Source organism: Capricornis sumatraensis, chromosome 2, assembly GCF_032405125.1.
Source record: "Capricornis sumatraensis isolate serow.1 chromosome 2, serow.2, whole genome shotgun sequence".
Taxonomy (NCBI): domain Eukaryota; kingdom Metazoa; phylum Chordata; class Mammalia; order Artiodactyla; family Bovidae; genus Capricornis; species Capricornis sumatraensis.
This window is the reverse complement of record NC_091070.1, coordinates 32,742,617-32,760,801: the sequence shown is the minus strand read 5'-3', so window position 1 is coordinate 32,760,801 and position 18,185 is coordinate 32,742,617. Positions and strand designations below refer to the sequence as shown.

At 41.9% G+C, this 18,185-nt stretch overlaps 1 protein-coding gene across 1 annotated transcript in view; it reads right to left on the bottom strand.

Annotated features, from left to right (window-relative positions):
• The window catches only part of SLC35F4 (solute carrier family 35 member F4), a 275,685-nt gene extending 257,899 nt beyond the window's left edge, over positions 1–17,786 (bottom strand). The window contains exon 1 of the mRNA XM_068965896.1: positions 17,684–17,786. Coding sequence (XP_068821997.1) covers positions 17,684–17,786 — 103 coding nt within the window. The remainder of the gene's footprint in view (positions 1–17,683) is intronic.
• Positions 17,787–18,185: the final 399 nt, after the last annotated feature.

Genomic DNA, 18,185 nt, shown 5'->3' with positions numbered 1-18,185 from the left:
CCTTAACATTGAAATAAGGATTCATCATTCTTTCTTTGCTGATGAAGACAGCATAGATGATGCAGATCTTGCCTCAAAAAAGACCTCAGTGACTTGAGTACAAATGAAATGATGTGACAGTAATTCCCCTTTCAGAGTCTTCAAGAAGTCTGGTATTTCTTGATACAAATCTACTTCTGCCAGCCAAATAATCTGTGGGATCTCTAATTTCATTTGCTACCTCATATCCTTGCAAGTCACAGTTTTTAGAAAATATTAATATTTTAATCAAGAAAATTAGAGATACCAAGGGAATATTTCATGTGAAGATGGGCACAATAAAGGACAGAAACAGTATGGACCTAACAGAAACAGAAGATATTAAGAAGAGGTGGCAAGAATACACAGAACTGTACAAAAAAGGTCTTAATAACTCAGATAACCACAGTGGTGTGATCACTCACCTAGACACAGACATCCTGGAGTGTGAAATCAAATGAGCCTTAGGAAGCATCACGATGAACAAAGCTAGTGGAGGTGATGGTATTCCACCTGAGCTATTTGAAATCCTAAAAAATGATGCTGTGAAAGTGCTGCACTTAATATGCCAGCAAATTTGGAAAACTCAGCAGTGGCCACAGGACTGGAAAAGGTCAGTTTTCATTCCAGTCCCAAAGAAAGGCAATGCCAAAGAATGTTCAAACTACCACATGACTACTCATTTCGCATACTAGCAAGGTAATGCTCAAAACCCTTTAAGATAGGCTTCAACAGATTGTGAACTGAGAAATTCCAGACGTACAAATTGGATTTGGAAAAGGCAGAAGAAGAGAGATCAACCTGCCTACATTCGCTGGATCATAGAAAAAGCAACGGAATTCCAAAAATCATCTACATCTGCTTCATTGACTATGCTGAAGCCTTTGACTGTGTGGCTCACAACAAACTGTGAAAAATTCTTAGAGATGGGCATACCAGACCACCTTCCTAATTCCTAAGGCACCTATATCCAGGTCAAGAAGCAACAGTTAGAACCAGACACGGAACAGTGGACTGGTTCCAAATTGTGAAAGGAGTATGACAAGGATGTATATTGTCACCCAGCTTATTTAACTTATATGCAGAATATATCATGTGAAATGCCAGGCTGGATGACTCACAAACTGGAATCAAGATTCCCGGGAATAACCTCAGATATGCAGATGATACCACTCTAATGGCAGGCAGAGAAGAGGAACTAAAGTGCCTCTTGATGAAGGTGAAAGAGAATAAAAAAGCTGGCTTAAAACTCAACATTCAGAAAACTAAGATCCTGGCATCTAGTCCTATCACTTCATAGTAAATAGATGGGGGAAAAATGACAATGACAGACTTTATTTTCTTGGGCTCCAAATTCACTGCAGATGGTGACTGCAGCCATGAAATTAAAAGATGCTTGCTCCTTGGAAGAAAAGCTATGACAAACCTAGACAGCATCCATCACTTTGCTGACAAAAGTCCATATAGTCAAAGCTATGGTTTTTCCAGTTGTTTTTGTTATTCAGTCACCTAGTAATGTCTCTTTGTGACCCCATGGAATACAGCACGCCAGGCTTCCCTGTCCATCACTAACACCCAGAGCTTGCTCAAACTCATGTCCATCAAGTCGGTGATGCCATCCAACCATCTCGTCTTCTGTCCCCTACTTCTCCTGCCTTCAATCTTTCCCAGCATCAGGGTCTTTTCAAACAAGTCAGCTCTTCATATTAGGTGGCCAAAATATTGGAGTTTCAGATTCAGCATCAGTACTTCCAATGAATATTCAGGACTGATTTCCTTTAGGATTGATGGGTTTGATCGCCTTGTAGTCCAAGGACTCTCAAGAGTCTTCTCCAGCACCACAGCTTGAAAGCATCAATGCTTTGGCCATTAGCCTTGTCTATAATCCAACTCTCACATCTATAAATGACTACTGGAAAACATGGACCTTAATGAAAGCGAAGCACCAAAGAATTGATGCTTTCAAACTGTGGTGCTGGAGAAGACTCTTGTGAGTCCCTTGGACTGCAAGGAGATCAAACCTGTCAATCCTAAAGAAAATCAATCCTGAATATTCATTGAAAAGATTGATGCTAACATTGAAGCTCCAATACTTTGGCCACCTGATGTGAAGACCTGACTTGTTTGAAAAGGCCCTGATCCTGGGAAAACTTAAAGGCAGGAGAAGAAGGGGGAGACAGAGGGCGAGATGGTTGGATGGCATCACCAACTCAAAGGACATGAGTTTGTGCAAGATCCAGGAGTTGGTGAGGGACAGGGAAGCCTGGCATGCTGCAGTCCATCTGGTCCCAAAGAGTTGGACATGACTGGGTGATTGAATATCAACAACAATATTTTAATCAGTTGCAGTAAACTGAATGTCAAAGATGAGCTGCACAGTCTCATGCCTAAGGACATTTCAGAATTTCAGCTTCTTATTCAATCCAAACTATGAGAACTTTCTCACTAAAATTCACTTTTGAAAATGGAATAAAACTGAAATTTATTTTCATTCTAGTTAACAAATTTTAATTATTTCAGTTTTTATAGATATTACCATTAAATTTTGTACACATTCCCATAAAATAGAAAGATAGATATGACTCATTGGACTTATCACTTTTATAGCCTGTTCCTATGAAGTAATAAATTTCCAGTATAATAAAGTGAACTGCATGAAAACATTTGGTGTATATATATATGGGGCAGGGTAATTTATAGTTTTATTTAGACTTTCAAAAATACCTAGTTTCCCCCAAAATGTTAAAAAGCAAAAACAGTAAAACCTACTATTCTACACTATAGAACAGTCCTCTAAAATAATACGTAATTACCATGTGATTTCACAGGTCATTTCTAACATGAATTTAATCCAGTGTCACCTTAAAAACTAGCAGTTAAATTTTCAGATGTAATCTGATCCAAGCCCTAAAAGAATGATCAGGAAGTTTCTATAAAATTGAAATTATCTTTTCAAGTTCATTGCATTAAAAGCCTACTTAAGAGACATGACAACGAAGTGCAATGCAGTACTTTGGTTTGGATCCTGAAACAGAAGGAGAGCCCTTAATTGGAAAACTGGTGAGATCCAAATAAAACCTAGAGTTTAACTAATGGTAATGTACCAGTAGTGGTTTCTGAGCTCTGATAAATACATATGACTAAGATAAATGATAACAGCAGGGGAAACTGGGCAAGGGGTACACAGGAACACTGTGGATGATCTTCACAGCTTTTCTGTGAGTCTAAAATCGTTCCAAATAAGTGTTTTTAAGGCTGCTCCTTTTGCTTTATTGATTATGCCTAAGCCTGTATGTGGATCACAACAAACTGTGGAAAATTTTTAAAGAGATGGGAATACCAGATCACCTGACCTGTCTCCTGAGAAATACGTATGCAGGTCAAGAAGCAACAGCTAGAACCGGACATGGGACAACAGACGTTCCAAATAGGGAAAGGAATACGTCAAGGCTGTATGTTGTCACCCTGCAACTTATTTAACTTACATGCAGAGTACGTCATGCAAAATGCCAGGCTGGATGACTCACAAACTGGAATCAAGGTTCCCAGGAGAAATAGCAATAACCTCAGATAATCAGATGACACCACGCTTATGGCAGAAAGAGAAGAAGAACTAAAGAGTCTCTTGATGAAAGTGAAAGAGGAGAGTGAAAAAGTTGGCTTAAAGCTCAACATTCAGAAATCTAAGATCATGGCATCCAATCCCATCCCATCACTTCATGGGAAATAGATGGGGAAACAATGGAAACAGTGAGAGACTTTATTTTCTTGGGCTCCAAAATCACTGCAGATGGTGACTGCAGCCATGAAATTAAAAGATGCTTGCTCCTTGGAAGACAAGCTATAACCAACCTAGACAGTATATTAAAAAGCAGAGACGTTATTTTGCCAACAAAGGTCCATCTAGTCAAGGCTATGGTTTTTCCAATAGTCATGTATGGATGTGAGAGTTGGACCATAAAGAAGGCTAAATGCTGAAGAATTGATGCTTTTAAACTGTGGTGTTGGAGAAGACTCTTGAGAGTCCCTTGGACTGCAAGGAGATCCAACCAGTCCATCCTAAAGGAAATCAGTCCTGAATATTCATTGGAAGGACTGATGCTGAAGCTGAAACTCTAATACTTTGGCCACCTGATGTGAAGAACCGACTCATTGGAATAGACCCTGATGCTGGGAAAGATTGAAGGTGGGAGAAGAAGGGGACGACAGAAGATGAGATGGTTGGATGGCATCACCGATGGAGTGGACATGAGTTGGAGTAGGCTCCGTGAGTTGGTGATGGACAGGGAAGCCTGGCATGCTGCAGTCCATGTGATCACAGGGTCGGATGTGACTGAGCAACTGAACTGAACTGAAGTCTGCCCCAAATTTTTAACAAGAATTAATCACTCAGCAAATATTTATGGAATATCCAGGTCCTCTATGATGAGTACCTAGTGCTGACCTAAACAGATTCAGCCCTTCCTTTGTGGAGCTAAAAGAGTTAGCGGGCAGGAAAGAAACTGAACAGTCATAAGAATCAACATAAATTGTAACCACAGTTTGCAGTAAGTGCTGTAAAGGAAAAGTACATGAGATGAGAAAGGTGCAAAGCTGCAAAGGCCTCCCTGAGGCAGTAGCACTTATTTCAAGACCTGAATGATGATGATGAGCCAGCCAGGTAACCGCACTAGGAAGAGGGACATGCTTGTACATCAGCCTGGAGGAAGAAAGGACCTGGAGAACATGCCAGTATGACCAAAGCATCAAGAGTACGTGGAAGAGTGGTGCCATCAGAAGAACCAAACCACGTAAGGACCCTGTAGGCCCGGTTCAGGCTTTTATAGTTTTCCAAACAAATATGAGAAGCCACTGAAGACTTTAACCAGAGGAATGGCATGATCCAATTAAAGCTTCTAAAAGATCACAATGACTGGTCTGTGGATGTGGACAAGACAGGAGAAAGCAAGAGGCTACATTTGAGGCCCTCCCTATTTTTTTTTTTAATTACAGAGAAATGAAAATTTCATAGCTTCTAAATATTGAATGTATTTGTTCTAGACTGTCCCTGGGAAATAATAATTCATTTCTTCATCTGCCACCATAGCTCCAGGGAAGATGGTGCTCCAAATGGTTCCCAGCTCACTTGACCTGGATCTTTCCTCTAGAATGTTTATATTAAATGTGGGTGTGAATCAAAAATACAAGATGCATACGCACGATCTGGAGCAAGGCATCAGCAGCAAAGACGTGCGAAACCTAAGAATCTAAGAATCTAAGCTTAGAATCTAAGCTTCACAAGAGATAAAGAATTCTTGTATGTCAAGTTTTCAGGACCATAAAACCATTATTGACCTCCACTAGTGCCATTTTGGCATTAACGCAGAACTAAATATAGAAATTCCCAGACTGCAGAATAGTGTAACTTTCATTCCCTGTTTAAAATATACAATGTTAAATGTCACCTTCCATTACTATACCTTGAGTCTGAAGACCTGGTGTTTTGCCTTATCTGACTGAGAAAAAGAAAAACATCTTCTGAATTTGATATAACCAGCAGCACTTCAATAAAACTTAATAAGCAGTCAGTAGTGCTGGTTGAGTACTTTTAAACAGAACTCCCTAGGGACTTACACTCTAAACAAACACTTGGATTTTCTCAGTTTGTAGGAATACACTATCTATAACCTCACTACGTATTATGGAGGCACATTCTAAGGACTATCAAAACTAGAAAATAGAAAAGATTGGATCTTGATTGAAGCCTATGATTTAATATGAAAAAATTCTTTATGCAAAGCTCTGTGAACCAAAATGCTATTAAGTTGACTGTCCAGACAAACCCTTCTTTTCTCTGGAAACTACCTCTTGCCATACAGTCAGTAGGATTACAGGAGAAAGCCTCTGGCAGCTGGGATGGCAGAGACTGACCCCGTTCCGGACGACCACAGTCAAGACAATCAAGAGTGTACACCTGCCACAAATTTGGCCAAACAGTCCCTGTCCCTGGGAATCTGGTTTTAGAAGTTAGAGATTCTTGCTCAGTCTGTCTTCTCTCTTGACTAGAGGACATATAAACACTGGAACTGCTTACAGAGGCTATTTTCAACCATTTGTACAAGGAATAGAGAAAGCCAGCCTGCAGCAAGAGACAAGAATGGAGAACACGTGCCAGGAAAAGAAAAAAAAGAAAGAAATGAAAGGCAGAGAGAGAGGGCTTCCTATTTACCCTACAACAATACTCAGGGACCTGACGTTTATCCCACCTTGCTGCTACTGCTTAGTTGCTCAGTCGTGTCCGACTCTGTGCAACACTGTGGACTGCTGCCAGGCTCCTCCGTCCATGGAATTCTCCAGACAAGAGTACTGGAGTGGGTTGCCATGCCTTCCTCCAGGAAATCTTCCCAACCCAGGGATCAAATCCGGGTCTCCTGCACTGCAGGCAGATTCTGTACCACTGAGTCACAAGGGAAGCCTTTAACTCACCTTACCCCAGCCCTTAAAATCCATGGAAGGCTCCCAGTATCATTTCAATCACTTCCATTTTTGCCTAAGCCAGTTCAAGTAGAATCCTGTGATGAGAAACCACACAAGCCCTCTCTAACACTCCAAGTTTCTCCATTTCATCTAGTCTCAAAGAACTGAGAATCAGCTTGCCCAAATTTTTTAAGCCAAGGTCTCTGAAAGGAAATCTAATTCCAGCCTCTCCAAGCAGGCACATGCAATGAAATGAAAAATGCTTATCCTAAAATGTCAAGTAGGAAAGAAGCAGGGCCCAAACTGTATACATCAGAATTATGACTATACTATAGTTAATATTTGTTAAAAAATCAAGAAGTGAAGCCGTATATGCATTTTGAAGACTGGAAGAAAATTAACCAAAGTAACAGTAGTCATGTTAGGGTGGCAGGATTATTTTGCTTTTTCTCTATATTCATTTGTGTCTTTACGTAGTAACTTTAAGAAGTGTAACTTCAAAGACTATGTAACTGTGTTTATAACATAATGATGTCTTTTTAAAAGTAGAACTTGAAAGACTCTATCTGTAATGTTCACCACTATATAAATAGACCAAAAAGCAACTGTCCCTTTAAGACTCCATATGTAAAAGCAGCAATGAAATTTCCAACAGACTAGTCCCCAGTAATCCTCAGGCTTCTTTTCTCCAGGCTTTCTCGGTGGCACAGATGGTGAAGCATCTTCCTACAATGCAGGACACTGGGGTTTGATCTCTGGGTGGGGAAGATCCCCTGGAGGAGAATGGCAACCAACTCCAGTATTCTTGCCTGGAGAATCCCATGGACAGAGAAGCCTGATGGGGTCCAAAGAGTCGGACACAACTGAGTGACTAGCATTACACATTTTCACTCTTCTCCACCTATCTGCCAGCCCATTCCTATATAATCCCACCTCATTCCATGCTACTCATCTTTAGCTGAGATTTCATCCTTCCTCTCCCCCACTCTCCCTCACCACTCTTCCACTTCCCATCCCCAGTTCCTACACTCCTCTCTACTTTGGTGTTTGAGTATCTGCATCTCCAGACTTGCAGACCCATCCTGCCATCTATAAGCCCTAGATTTTTCTCATCTATTTTGGAATGGCCCCTTGGGAATAACCTCATCACAAAAGGTTCCAATCCATTTTAAACTATTCCCAGGGGTGATCCAGGTAAATAAGCAGAAGGCAATCTCCAAAAATAAAACAGGTTGCAAACTTGGATAATTTGTAAATTACCTTTAACATTGCTGTAACACAATTTTCATTAACAATTCAAACTGCAACATTGGATAGGAGGAAAATGTGAGTGGTGAACAAGAAAAAAGTGAGCAAGACTTTTTGAAATCATTAAGTTGATTCTGCTGGTTTCATCCATGATCATAACAGCTTCCTTATATTGAACTAGGTAGGCATTGTGCCAGGCTTTTATATACGTTATCTTACATAACCTTTCCAATGACCTATGAAACAATTATTATTATTTCCATTTTACAGGCGCAAGCTGTTGATCTGAGAAATTACTTACACAAGTTTAAAAGTCTAATAAGTAGAAGAGAACGGTCATGTGATCTTTGCATTAGACTTTATGGCTTCAAACAGGTCTTTCTAAAGAAAGTATATCTGACACTTAATGTCAAACCCACATGTTAGCTATTAATAGCAGTAGTATTTTATAATACAAATAGAGTTTATATGTAAATTTATATTTTTAAATGGAAAATACATATCAGAATAAACATCGCAGAAATTACATTATACAATGACATATACAGTGATATTCAGTATCAACACAGCCATTAAAGTTATAGTTTAAAACCACAGACTTCTTTCTTCATATCAATGTAACTTTTTACAAAAACACTACACTATCATATACAAAGAAGCATAATGCTTATTATTGAGGTATAAACAGACTCTGAACTGGGAGAAATAATTATTGCATTTACTTCACTAAGTGAAGTCGCTCAGTCATGTCCTACTCTTTGCAACCCCGTGGACTGTAGCCCACCAGGTTCCTCTCTCCATGGGATTTTCCAGACAAGAATACTGCAGTGGGTTGCCACTTCCTTCTCCAATTCACTAATAAGAGACAATTTTATAACTTATGCCGGTTGGAGTGCTGAAGTGCTAAGGTATTAATACTACTTTTATAATTAAAAAGCTGGTTTATGATTTAAAACATCATACCCAAAGACTAACAGTAATCACTTCACAAGGGGGGATGGACCACATTTTATTTCTTATAGTTGTAATAACTTTATACTATTTTGTATTTTAAAGATTGCCTTCTCCCCATTCAAGTACAGAGAATGTTATAAAGGCAATAAGGACACAAGGTTAAGTGATCACAAAATACCATTTGGTGTACTCACTCTCTGAGTAGGCATATCTGTTTGATTCATTCATAGCTGGTGAGTTTTTTCTTTCCCTCCAATCACTACCCCCATGTGCTCTTTTTCTATGTGAGAAGAATTAACTCTCCAATTTCTTCAACAGAAACTATAATCATTCATTCATTACTACAATAAACTTTATTGAGCACCCAGAATGTACTCTAGTACACTTTCATGTTGTCTAAGATAAAAATAAATAAAGATAAGTCCCTGCCTTCCCCAAGCTCTGTGGTGAGACAGTCTTATGAAAAGTAAACAGCCCAAAATAGTGTGCTAAATGCTGGAGCAGAGGTGAGTACACAGTATTACAGGAGCCCAGAGGAGGCTCAACCCAGCCTGGGGCAATCAGGGAGCTTCACACAGGACAGAGCTTTTAAACTCAGCCTCAAAAGATAAATACGAGATTTTCAGAGAGCGAAGGAGGAGACATGAGAAGAGGAAGCCATTCAAGCCATAGTATAAAAAGGCACTGAGGACCAAAAGAACGTGGGGACAAGAATGTTATTAAAACAATGAGCTGCTTGATGAAGTTTGTGGAGGACAAGTGAGATATGAAATTAAAAAAGAAAAATGGACAAAAAATTCAACAATGTAATTAGATTAAGGTGTTTAAATATATTGAAGACTATGCATACATTAAATTTCAGTTATTAAAACTATAGACCAGTGACAGAAATTCTCAGTACAAAATAAACAGCATTTGCACATGTCAATGGCAAACCACTGCAGTGTTCTTGCCTTGAGAATCCCAGGGACAGGAGAGCCTGGTGGGTTGCCGTCTGTGAGGTCGCACAGGGTCGGACACTACTGAAGCGACTTAGCAGCAGCAGCAGCATGGATATACAAGAGACTGAAAGGATAGTGTTAGCCAAAATGTTAGCACTAATCACCTCTGGGTGGTGGAATTATGAGTAATTTTGTTTTAATCTCTCTTTGTTTCTCTGCCTTCCAAATTTTCTGCATTAAGCCTGTATTACTTTGGCAATTAGATGGGGAAATGTGTGCTAAAATAGAACAGTGTAAGCTGGACTCAGACTGTGGCATGCTAAGGAATTTGGACACTATCCTACAGAAAATGGAGGTTTATTTCAGGCATTTGATCAGGGACATGAGAGGAAGATTTGCATTTTTACAGAATTCAGTGTTGTTAAGGTATGCATACTGTATTAAAAAGATTTGAGACTGGGTGAAAGATATGACAGGTAGAACTAAGGCAGGTGATAATAGGGATGGAAACACGTATTTGGGGTAAAATAGATAGAACTTGTTAACTGAATATAAGGAAAGGGGAAAGGGCAGAGCTTGAGTTTAATTCCAGGTTTCTGGGCAATTGGTTAGATACAGATATTGGAAGCTTAAAAAGCATAATAAGCAAAAGGCACATTTTAAGGACAGAATGATGAATTTAGTTTTATGTGTGACAAGCCTGGAGGACATTCAGGTAAGAATTCTAGTACAAAGTTGAAATATGGGCCTAGGCTCAGAAAAAAATGGACCTAGAAATAGAGACACATAGAAGAGCATGAAGCCATGAAACTGAATAAGCTTGCTCAGTGAAGGTAAAGTGAGAGGAGAGAGCTGAGGCTGGCACCTTGGGAAATGCTAAGTCATAGCACAAGCTGGAGAATTCAGAGAGCCAGAAGAGCCAGAAGTTAGCAGAGTTCTTTTTGGAAACGGGATGGTCAGGGCTGGCATCAGAGCAAGGACAAGAAGTTTTACTATAAATTTGCAGCTACTGATAGGAAATAACAGAAAGTTGGCAAGTACAAAAGCCAGAGAGAGGCCACTGGTCACCATCTGAGATGGGAAGTGGAGTGTGGAGAGGCAAGTAAACAAGTCAGAGCTTACTGAGAGATTCCTTCATGGAAGTTGGGACTTTTCTGAAAGCTGTCAAAACCAACCTACTGCGTGGCCATTCTAAGACACTGACTTCTCAGACAGAAAAGGAGAAATACCATAGGACATCCCTTATATGCAGAATCTTCAAAAAAAAAAAATACAAATGAACTTATTTATAAAACAGAAACAGACTCACAGAGTTAGCAAACAAACTTACGGTTATCAGGGAGGAAGGATGGGGTAAAGGGATAGTTATGGAGTTTGGGATGGTCATGTACACACTGCTATATTTAAAATGGAAAACCAACAAGGACCTACTGTATAGCACAGGGAACTCTGGTCAATGTTATGTGGCAGCCTGGATGGGAGGGGAGTTTTGAGAAGAACAGATATATGTATGTCTATGGCTGAGTGCCTTTACTATCCACCTGAAACTGTCACAATGTTGTTAATTGTTATGACAATTAACTATATTCCAGCTATATTCCAATATAAAATAAAAAGTTTATTTAAAAAAAGACAGTGACTTCTAACCCTCCCCTATTTTTTTTTTTTTTTACAAGAAAGGAAACTGTTGGCCACAAAGAGATGCCCAGGTCTCAAGGCCTAGTTACTGGCAAGTTTAACAAGAATGAACTTCCAAACCCTAGAGTTTAATTCACTGCACATCAACACACTGCCTCCTTATACAAACACATAAAGTAGACTCAGCTCAAAGATATCAATAATAAAATACAGTAAAATACAAATGAATTGATCCTTTGACTTGACTTCTTACAGCCATACAACCCTCTCTGATTACCACTTCTTATCTCCCAGATAACATCCACTAGCCTTTGATCCCACTGAGACTTCCAATCCATTGATCCTACCAACTTTCCACTCTCCCTAGTCATCTCAATTTTCTCTCTTCTGTACTCACCAGCTTTAAATGCTATGGCCATTGATTATAATTCCTTTCTTGTATACATTCACAACTCCCTTGCTACTACTATTTTATTATACCCACTGGATAATCTGCAACTCCTGTTAAATCCTTCTCTTCACTTGCTCCATGCCTCCACTGTGTCAATGATCATAGCAATCTACTGACTGATCTCACTTTAAATATGTGACCAGAAACTAAATGTGCCCTTTAAGGCAGCCAGACAACCTTACTGTACTTCCGCAGACTGTGCACTCTCCCTCTCAAACTATTTATATATTCTCTCTCCTCTAACATCTATCACTTCCTCCTCTATCCTCACTCTCAGTTGATGACCTTGCTTTCTATTTGGAGAGAATGAAAACAATCAGAAGAGAACCTCAGCAGACTCCCACCATCTCTGTTATCCACCTTCCAGACCCTTTATCCATACCCTTTGCCCTATCTCCATGTTCCTATCTAAAGCAATATTCTTTCCTTTGTGCACTAGATTTGGCACCCTATCTCTCCAATATCACTGATTTTTCTTTCTCTATTGAATCATTCTTAGGGGCTTGCAAACACACTGCTACTGCCAGCCATCTTTAAAATAAAAAGAAACTTTCTTAACCCCACCACAACTCCCATTTCCTCTGCTCCCCTTTGCACAAAAATTACTGAAGGATTGTCTATACTCACGTTTCCAATTCCTCCGATTCTTGTTTGCTGTTGCTCAGTCAGGGCCAACTTTTTTGTGACCCTCCAGGCTCCTCTGTCCATGTGATTTTCCAGAAAGTATACTGGAGTGGGTTGCCATGCCCTCCTCCAGGGCATCTTCCCAACCCAGGGATCGAGCTCCCATCTCCTGCAGTGGCAGGCAGATTCTTTACTGCTGAGCCACTAGGGAAGCCCAATTCTTGCTTAAGCACATTCTAATCCATCTTAGGCTATCTTATTTGTTCCTGTCAAGGTAGCTAACGATGCCTGGTCACCAAATTCATGATCAGTTACCAGTTTTCATTTCACTTGGCCTTTCAGCAGCACTGGATTCAGCTAATCTCTTCCCTCTGAAACTCTTCTCTGCCTTCCAGGGTATCACATGCCCTTCTCCTCACCCTCTTACTGCCTCAGTGCCCTAGAGTTCAGTCCTTGTTCCTCTTCTCTTCTCTATGTACACTGACTTCTTGAAGATCTCTTTAGTGTTAGACTATGACTAACACCCAAATACTGGAAAATCTCTAATTTACATCTCTAGTCAGACATCTCCTCTGAACTCCAGGATTATTTTACATCTCCAATTACATTTCCTTTCCAAAATGTTATCCTTATCCCTTGAACCGCTAAACTTCTCTACCTTGAAGCTTGCCACACTTCAGCCATTGGCAACTCAAACTTGGTCAAACCAGAAAAGATGGAATCAATTTTCACTCCTTTCTTTTTTGTAGATACCATATCCAACCATCAGGAAACCCTATTCCAATAGAGAATTTAAATATAGACACTCTAACTTCAAATATAGAGAGAATCTGACCACCTCTCACCACTGCTACTGCTAACCCTCTTGTTCAAGCCACTATCATCTCCCACCTTGGTTATTACAGTGATATATACCAGCTAGCCTCTCTGCTTCCACCTCTGCCCCAGTAGAGGAGTCAACTTGATCCTTCTGAAATGTAAGTCAGGTCTCATCCCTCCTCTGTTAAAACCATTAAAACCCTACTGCTGCTGCTGCTAAGTCACATCAGTCATGTCCGACTCAGTGTGACCCCATAGACAGCACCCAACAGGCTCCTCTGTCCCTAGGATTCTCCAGGCAAGAACACTAGAGTGGGTTGCCATTTCCTTCTCCAATGCATGAAAGTGAAAAGTGAAAGTGAAGTCACTCAGTCATGTCCGACTGTTAGTGACCCCATGAACTGCAGCCTACCATGCTCCTTCATCCATGGGATTCTCCAGGCAAGAGTATTGGAGTGGGTTGCCATTGCCTTCTCCTTAAAACCCTACAAAGGCTCCCAGTTTCATTCAGAGTATAAGCTAAAGGACTTACAATGGCCTGTAAGATGCTACTTTCTGTGAGTCTTTGTATCCACAGTGACCTCATCTCCGACTACTTGCCCAATTCTTCACCCCACTCCAGCCACGCAGGAGACCTCCTCACTCCTTCTCTATCAGGCTCAGCATGCTCTGCCTCAGAGCTTTGCACAGGCTTTTCCTTTTGCCTGGAACAGATTCCTCTCTATGTCTACACAGCAAACTCTTTCACATCTTTCAGGTCTTTTCTCAATGATGACCTTCTAAGTGAGGTCTCACCTGCCCAGTCTATTTAACACTTCCACAATCTTTTATCCTTTTAACTCTTCTGATACTTTTGTTAAAGCAGCTATCACCTTGCAATATCCAACTTTATTTATGTATGTATATGTTTGTTTATTATTGTCTGTCTCTTCCCACTAGAACTTAAGCTTTAAGAAGGGAAATACCTTTGTCTGTTCTGTTCACATGTGTATTCCTGGCACATAATAGGTGCTCAACTAGCACCTGTTGAATGAGTGGATCTATTTCCCCTACCAGACCATAACTTGAGGTTAGACAAATGCTTTAATCACCTATGTACCCACATAACTATCTAAATTTATAGATACAGAGATGATTATATACACAATGCATGTATACTTATATATATAATATTTATATATATCTTATGCATATTACATATATCTTTTAAATACATAATTATGTACACATATATTTATTTCTTTTTTGTATCAGCCTGACTACTAGAATTTGTTCTGAACCAGGTTATCAAGCTGAAATGAAGATTGATATTGCTGGGAGAAATATCAATAACCTCGTATATGCAGATGACACCACTCTAACGGCTGAAAGCAAAGAAGAACTAAAGAGCCTCTTGATGAAGGTGAAAGATGAGGTGGAAAAGCTGGCTTCAAAGTCAACATTAAAAAAAAACTAAGATCACATCATCCAGTCCCATCACTTCATGGCAAATAGAAAGGGAAAAAGTGGAAGCAATGACAGATTTTATTTTCCTGGGCTCAAAAATTACTGTGGATAGTGAATGCAGACATGAAATTAAAATACGCTTGCTCCTTGGAAGAAAAGTTATAACAAACCTACACAGTGCATTAAAAAGCAGAGACATTACTTTGCCAACAAAGGTCTGTATAGTCAAACCTATGGTTTTTCCAGTAGTCATGTGTGGATGTGAGAGTTGGACCATAAAGAAGGCTGAGCACCAAAGAATTAATGCTTTTGAACTGTGGTGTTGGAGAAGACTCTTGAGAGTCCCTTGGACTGCAAGCAGATCAAACCAGTCAATCTTAAAGGAAATCAACCCTGAATATTCATTGGAAGGACTGATACTGAAGCTGAAACTGCAATAGTTTGGCCACCTGATGCAAAGAACTGACTCATTGGGAAAGACCCTGATGCTGGGAAAGATCGAAGGCAGGAGGAGAAGGGGACGACAGAGGATGAGATGGTTGGATGGCATCATCAACTCAATGGACATGAGTGTGAGCAAACTCTGGGAGATAATGAAGGACAGGGAAGCCTGGCGTGCTGCAGTCCATGTGGTCACAAAGAGGAGGACACAACTTAGTGACTGAACAACAACAGGTTTCTCATCTTCCTGGTTGACAGGGATGGCAGAAGGATGCATTACCATGAGGTTGATCATTCATGCATATCGTCAGAGGTGAGTCTCTACCTACCTCTAGAAAAGTAAATGGCACTAATAGTAAGAGATCATCCCATCCTTAAGGCCTCAGACATGATCACCAAAATATGGGAAAGTCACCTTGCCTTCACATATTGCATATTCCTCACCACAGGCTTTTTCTTAACTATATCTTTCCAGACTTCCCCCAAGTTATTGCTCATTCCTGGTAACAGCTAAATCAATTGACCATCTTGTACTGGTTTGCCTCAATGTGTTTGTTTACTAGTTGAAGCCTGCATTAAGGGCACAAGTATTTACTTCATGGTGCTCAACGGCTTGGCCCTCTTCCAGCTCTCTCTTCTCCTAGCCTTTCACTCTGCAAAATGGCAATCTCCTTCTACCTCTGAAAGCTTAAACATTCTGAAAGTTATTTGACAATCATATAATTCTCTGTCCTTGTGAGATTCTCTTTCTTCACTGTTTGAATGCTGGCCTGAAGTTAGCTTATCACAAATACCTATACCAAATGCATCTTTCTCCCTTTTAGCCTCAGTTACTGTCTTAACCAATGCCCTTCCCTCTTTTTGTCCAGTTCTTGTATGGCAAATGAAACGTGTAGCTATTTCAGCAAGTACAAAAAGATAATATGAACATACCTCTGTTTAAAATATCACTTTTCAGTATTCTTTTTAGTTTGTTCTTTATTAACCACAGTTCCATTGTTATAAAAGCTATAATAATATGCTACCCTGAGTCTTGTAATCTCACAGACAGCTTCTACATTCTCTAAGCAACCAAAATCCCATGGTTCCTAATTAAAATATTCAAAGGTGAAGTCTAAGTAATCTCTGTGTGGTATACTAGGGCTTTTGGTTAAGTTTCTAGGGTTAAAAAAGAAAGCCTTTGTCAATAGGAAAAAAAAAAGTTCTGAGTCTATAGTACAAAGACTTCAAACTGCATTTCACAGCATGTTATTTTCCTTCTAGAAAATTCTAACACTATATAATTACTTTTGTATGGAAAATTAATAATGTAAGACTCTAATGCTAAAAACAGCTAGATAGAGACCATACAAATCAGATAGGTCTTTCCTGAAGCCAAATGAAATATTAAACTAGAAAATATCTGTGTCAGGACAGTCCATGCAGGAAAGCTCAACAGAGATAGAGCATAGTGAGGGGGGCTGGAAGGGGGGAGTTACCGGAAAAAAAGTTGATTTTCCCTCTATGTGTTAGGGTTTACTCCCTTCAGAGAAACTGTAACGCTGATTGTACCTCAAGTGTCTCAGAAACATACCAATCAGAAATGCATCTAGGAGCTTCCACGGCTTCTGGTTAAAAATAACAGCAAAAACATCAATTATGCTCCATCTATTGCGACAGAAATGCGTTGATAAAGAAGTGAAATCCCACCTACATGGGAATTAAGCCGCAGCTACTCCCTCAATTCAGAGAAAAAAACGAGGTTCACTTGGGTCACTGGCAGAACTAATCTTAGCAAATACAGCCAGTGGGTTTGTGTGTTGGGGGAGAGGGACAGTGCAGAGAGCGCACCTCAGCGCCCTCCCTGAAAAACTGCTCCAGAAACGTGAAAGCATCCGCACCACAGGACCTCGCTTAGCCGGAAGAAAGCCAGAACCCATGGAGCAGTCTGCAGCTGCTCAGAGGTAGCCGCGACGTGCGGCGGGCATCCAAGGCTGGCCGGGGGCCCGGTCGCGCCTCCCCCTTCTCATCCACCCCAGCCCCCAGTCTTTTCACGGGTCTCCGGCTCCAAGATCACAGACTCGGAGACCTGAAGAGGCTCTTTACCCACGGTGGAGAACCTCCCAAAAGACATCTTAACAGGAGTAGTTCCCGCGCTGGCAACGTTTCAACAGCCCGGAGTGAACAGCTTGACCCATCGGCATGGGGACCCACGTCTGGGTCGGCCTTCCCCCCCCCCCCAGCCCCACCCCCGAGCCGATCCAGCCCCAGCGCCCAGCGCCCAGCCCGCAGCCTGTACCCAGTAGGGACTTTGGGGGAGTGCAGCCCCAAGGGCTGACTTTCGCTAAGTAAACAGCCATATTAGCCTCCTCGGCCGTAAGTACGCCGGGGCTGAGCCGGCAGACGGCTGTCAGGAGCGCTCACCGGGTTGCCTCTGCGCCCCCAGGGCTGCCACTATTTCCAAACTCCTAGGCGCCAACAGTCCGGACACGGTTCTCGCTTACGGTTCAGCACCGAGGACAGCGGACATACTTTCAGCCAGGGTGGCCCCACCGCCAGGAGATCCGCGGTAGCCACGCCAGCAGGGCTGCAGGTGTCCGGACGGCGCGCCCTCCCGCATCCTACCCCCTCCGGCGTCTGGAGCCAGGCAGCGCCCGCGGAGTCTTACTTTTCTGACTGGAGTAACCCGGGTAATAGCCATAGTAGCCGGTGATCCGCAGGATGCGGTCCTCGATGGTGGCTACCCCGTTGGGGGCCGCCTTGACATCCATAGAGAGTAAGGGGCGGCGGCCCCGGGCGCGGCGGGGCGGAGAGCTCAGCGCGGGGCCCGAAAGCTGGTGCAGGTGTCGCCGCCGCCGCCGGTGCTGATGTTGCAGCTCGTGCTCCCGCGCCCGGGCTCTGACTCCACCGCCCGGCGCAGCACCGGCTTCGCATCACAGCGGCGGCGGCGGCGGCGGCGGCTAAGCGGCCCCCACTCAGGCCGGCCTCTCCGTCAGCCTGGCGGCTCTCCCGCCTGAACAGCGCCCCCTCACCTCCGACGCCCACCGCGGCCGGGGGCGGCTCCACCTGCGCGGACTCTCATCATTAACCCTTTTGCCCCCTTCCCGGAAGAGTAAACATCCCCCAACCCCACCTGACAGAACGGATGCTTGGTCCAGGGCGTGGGAGGA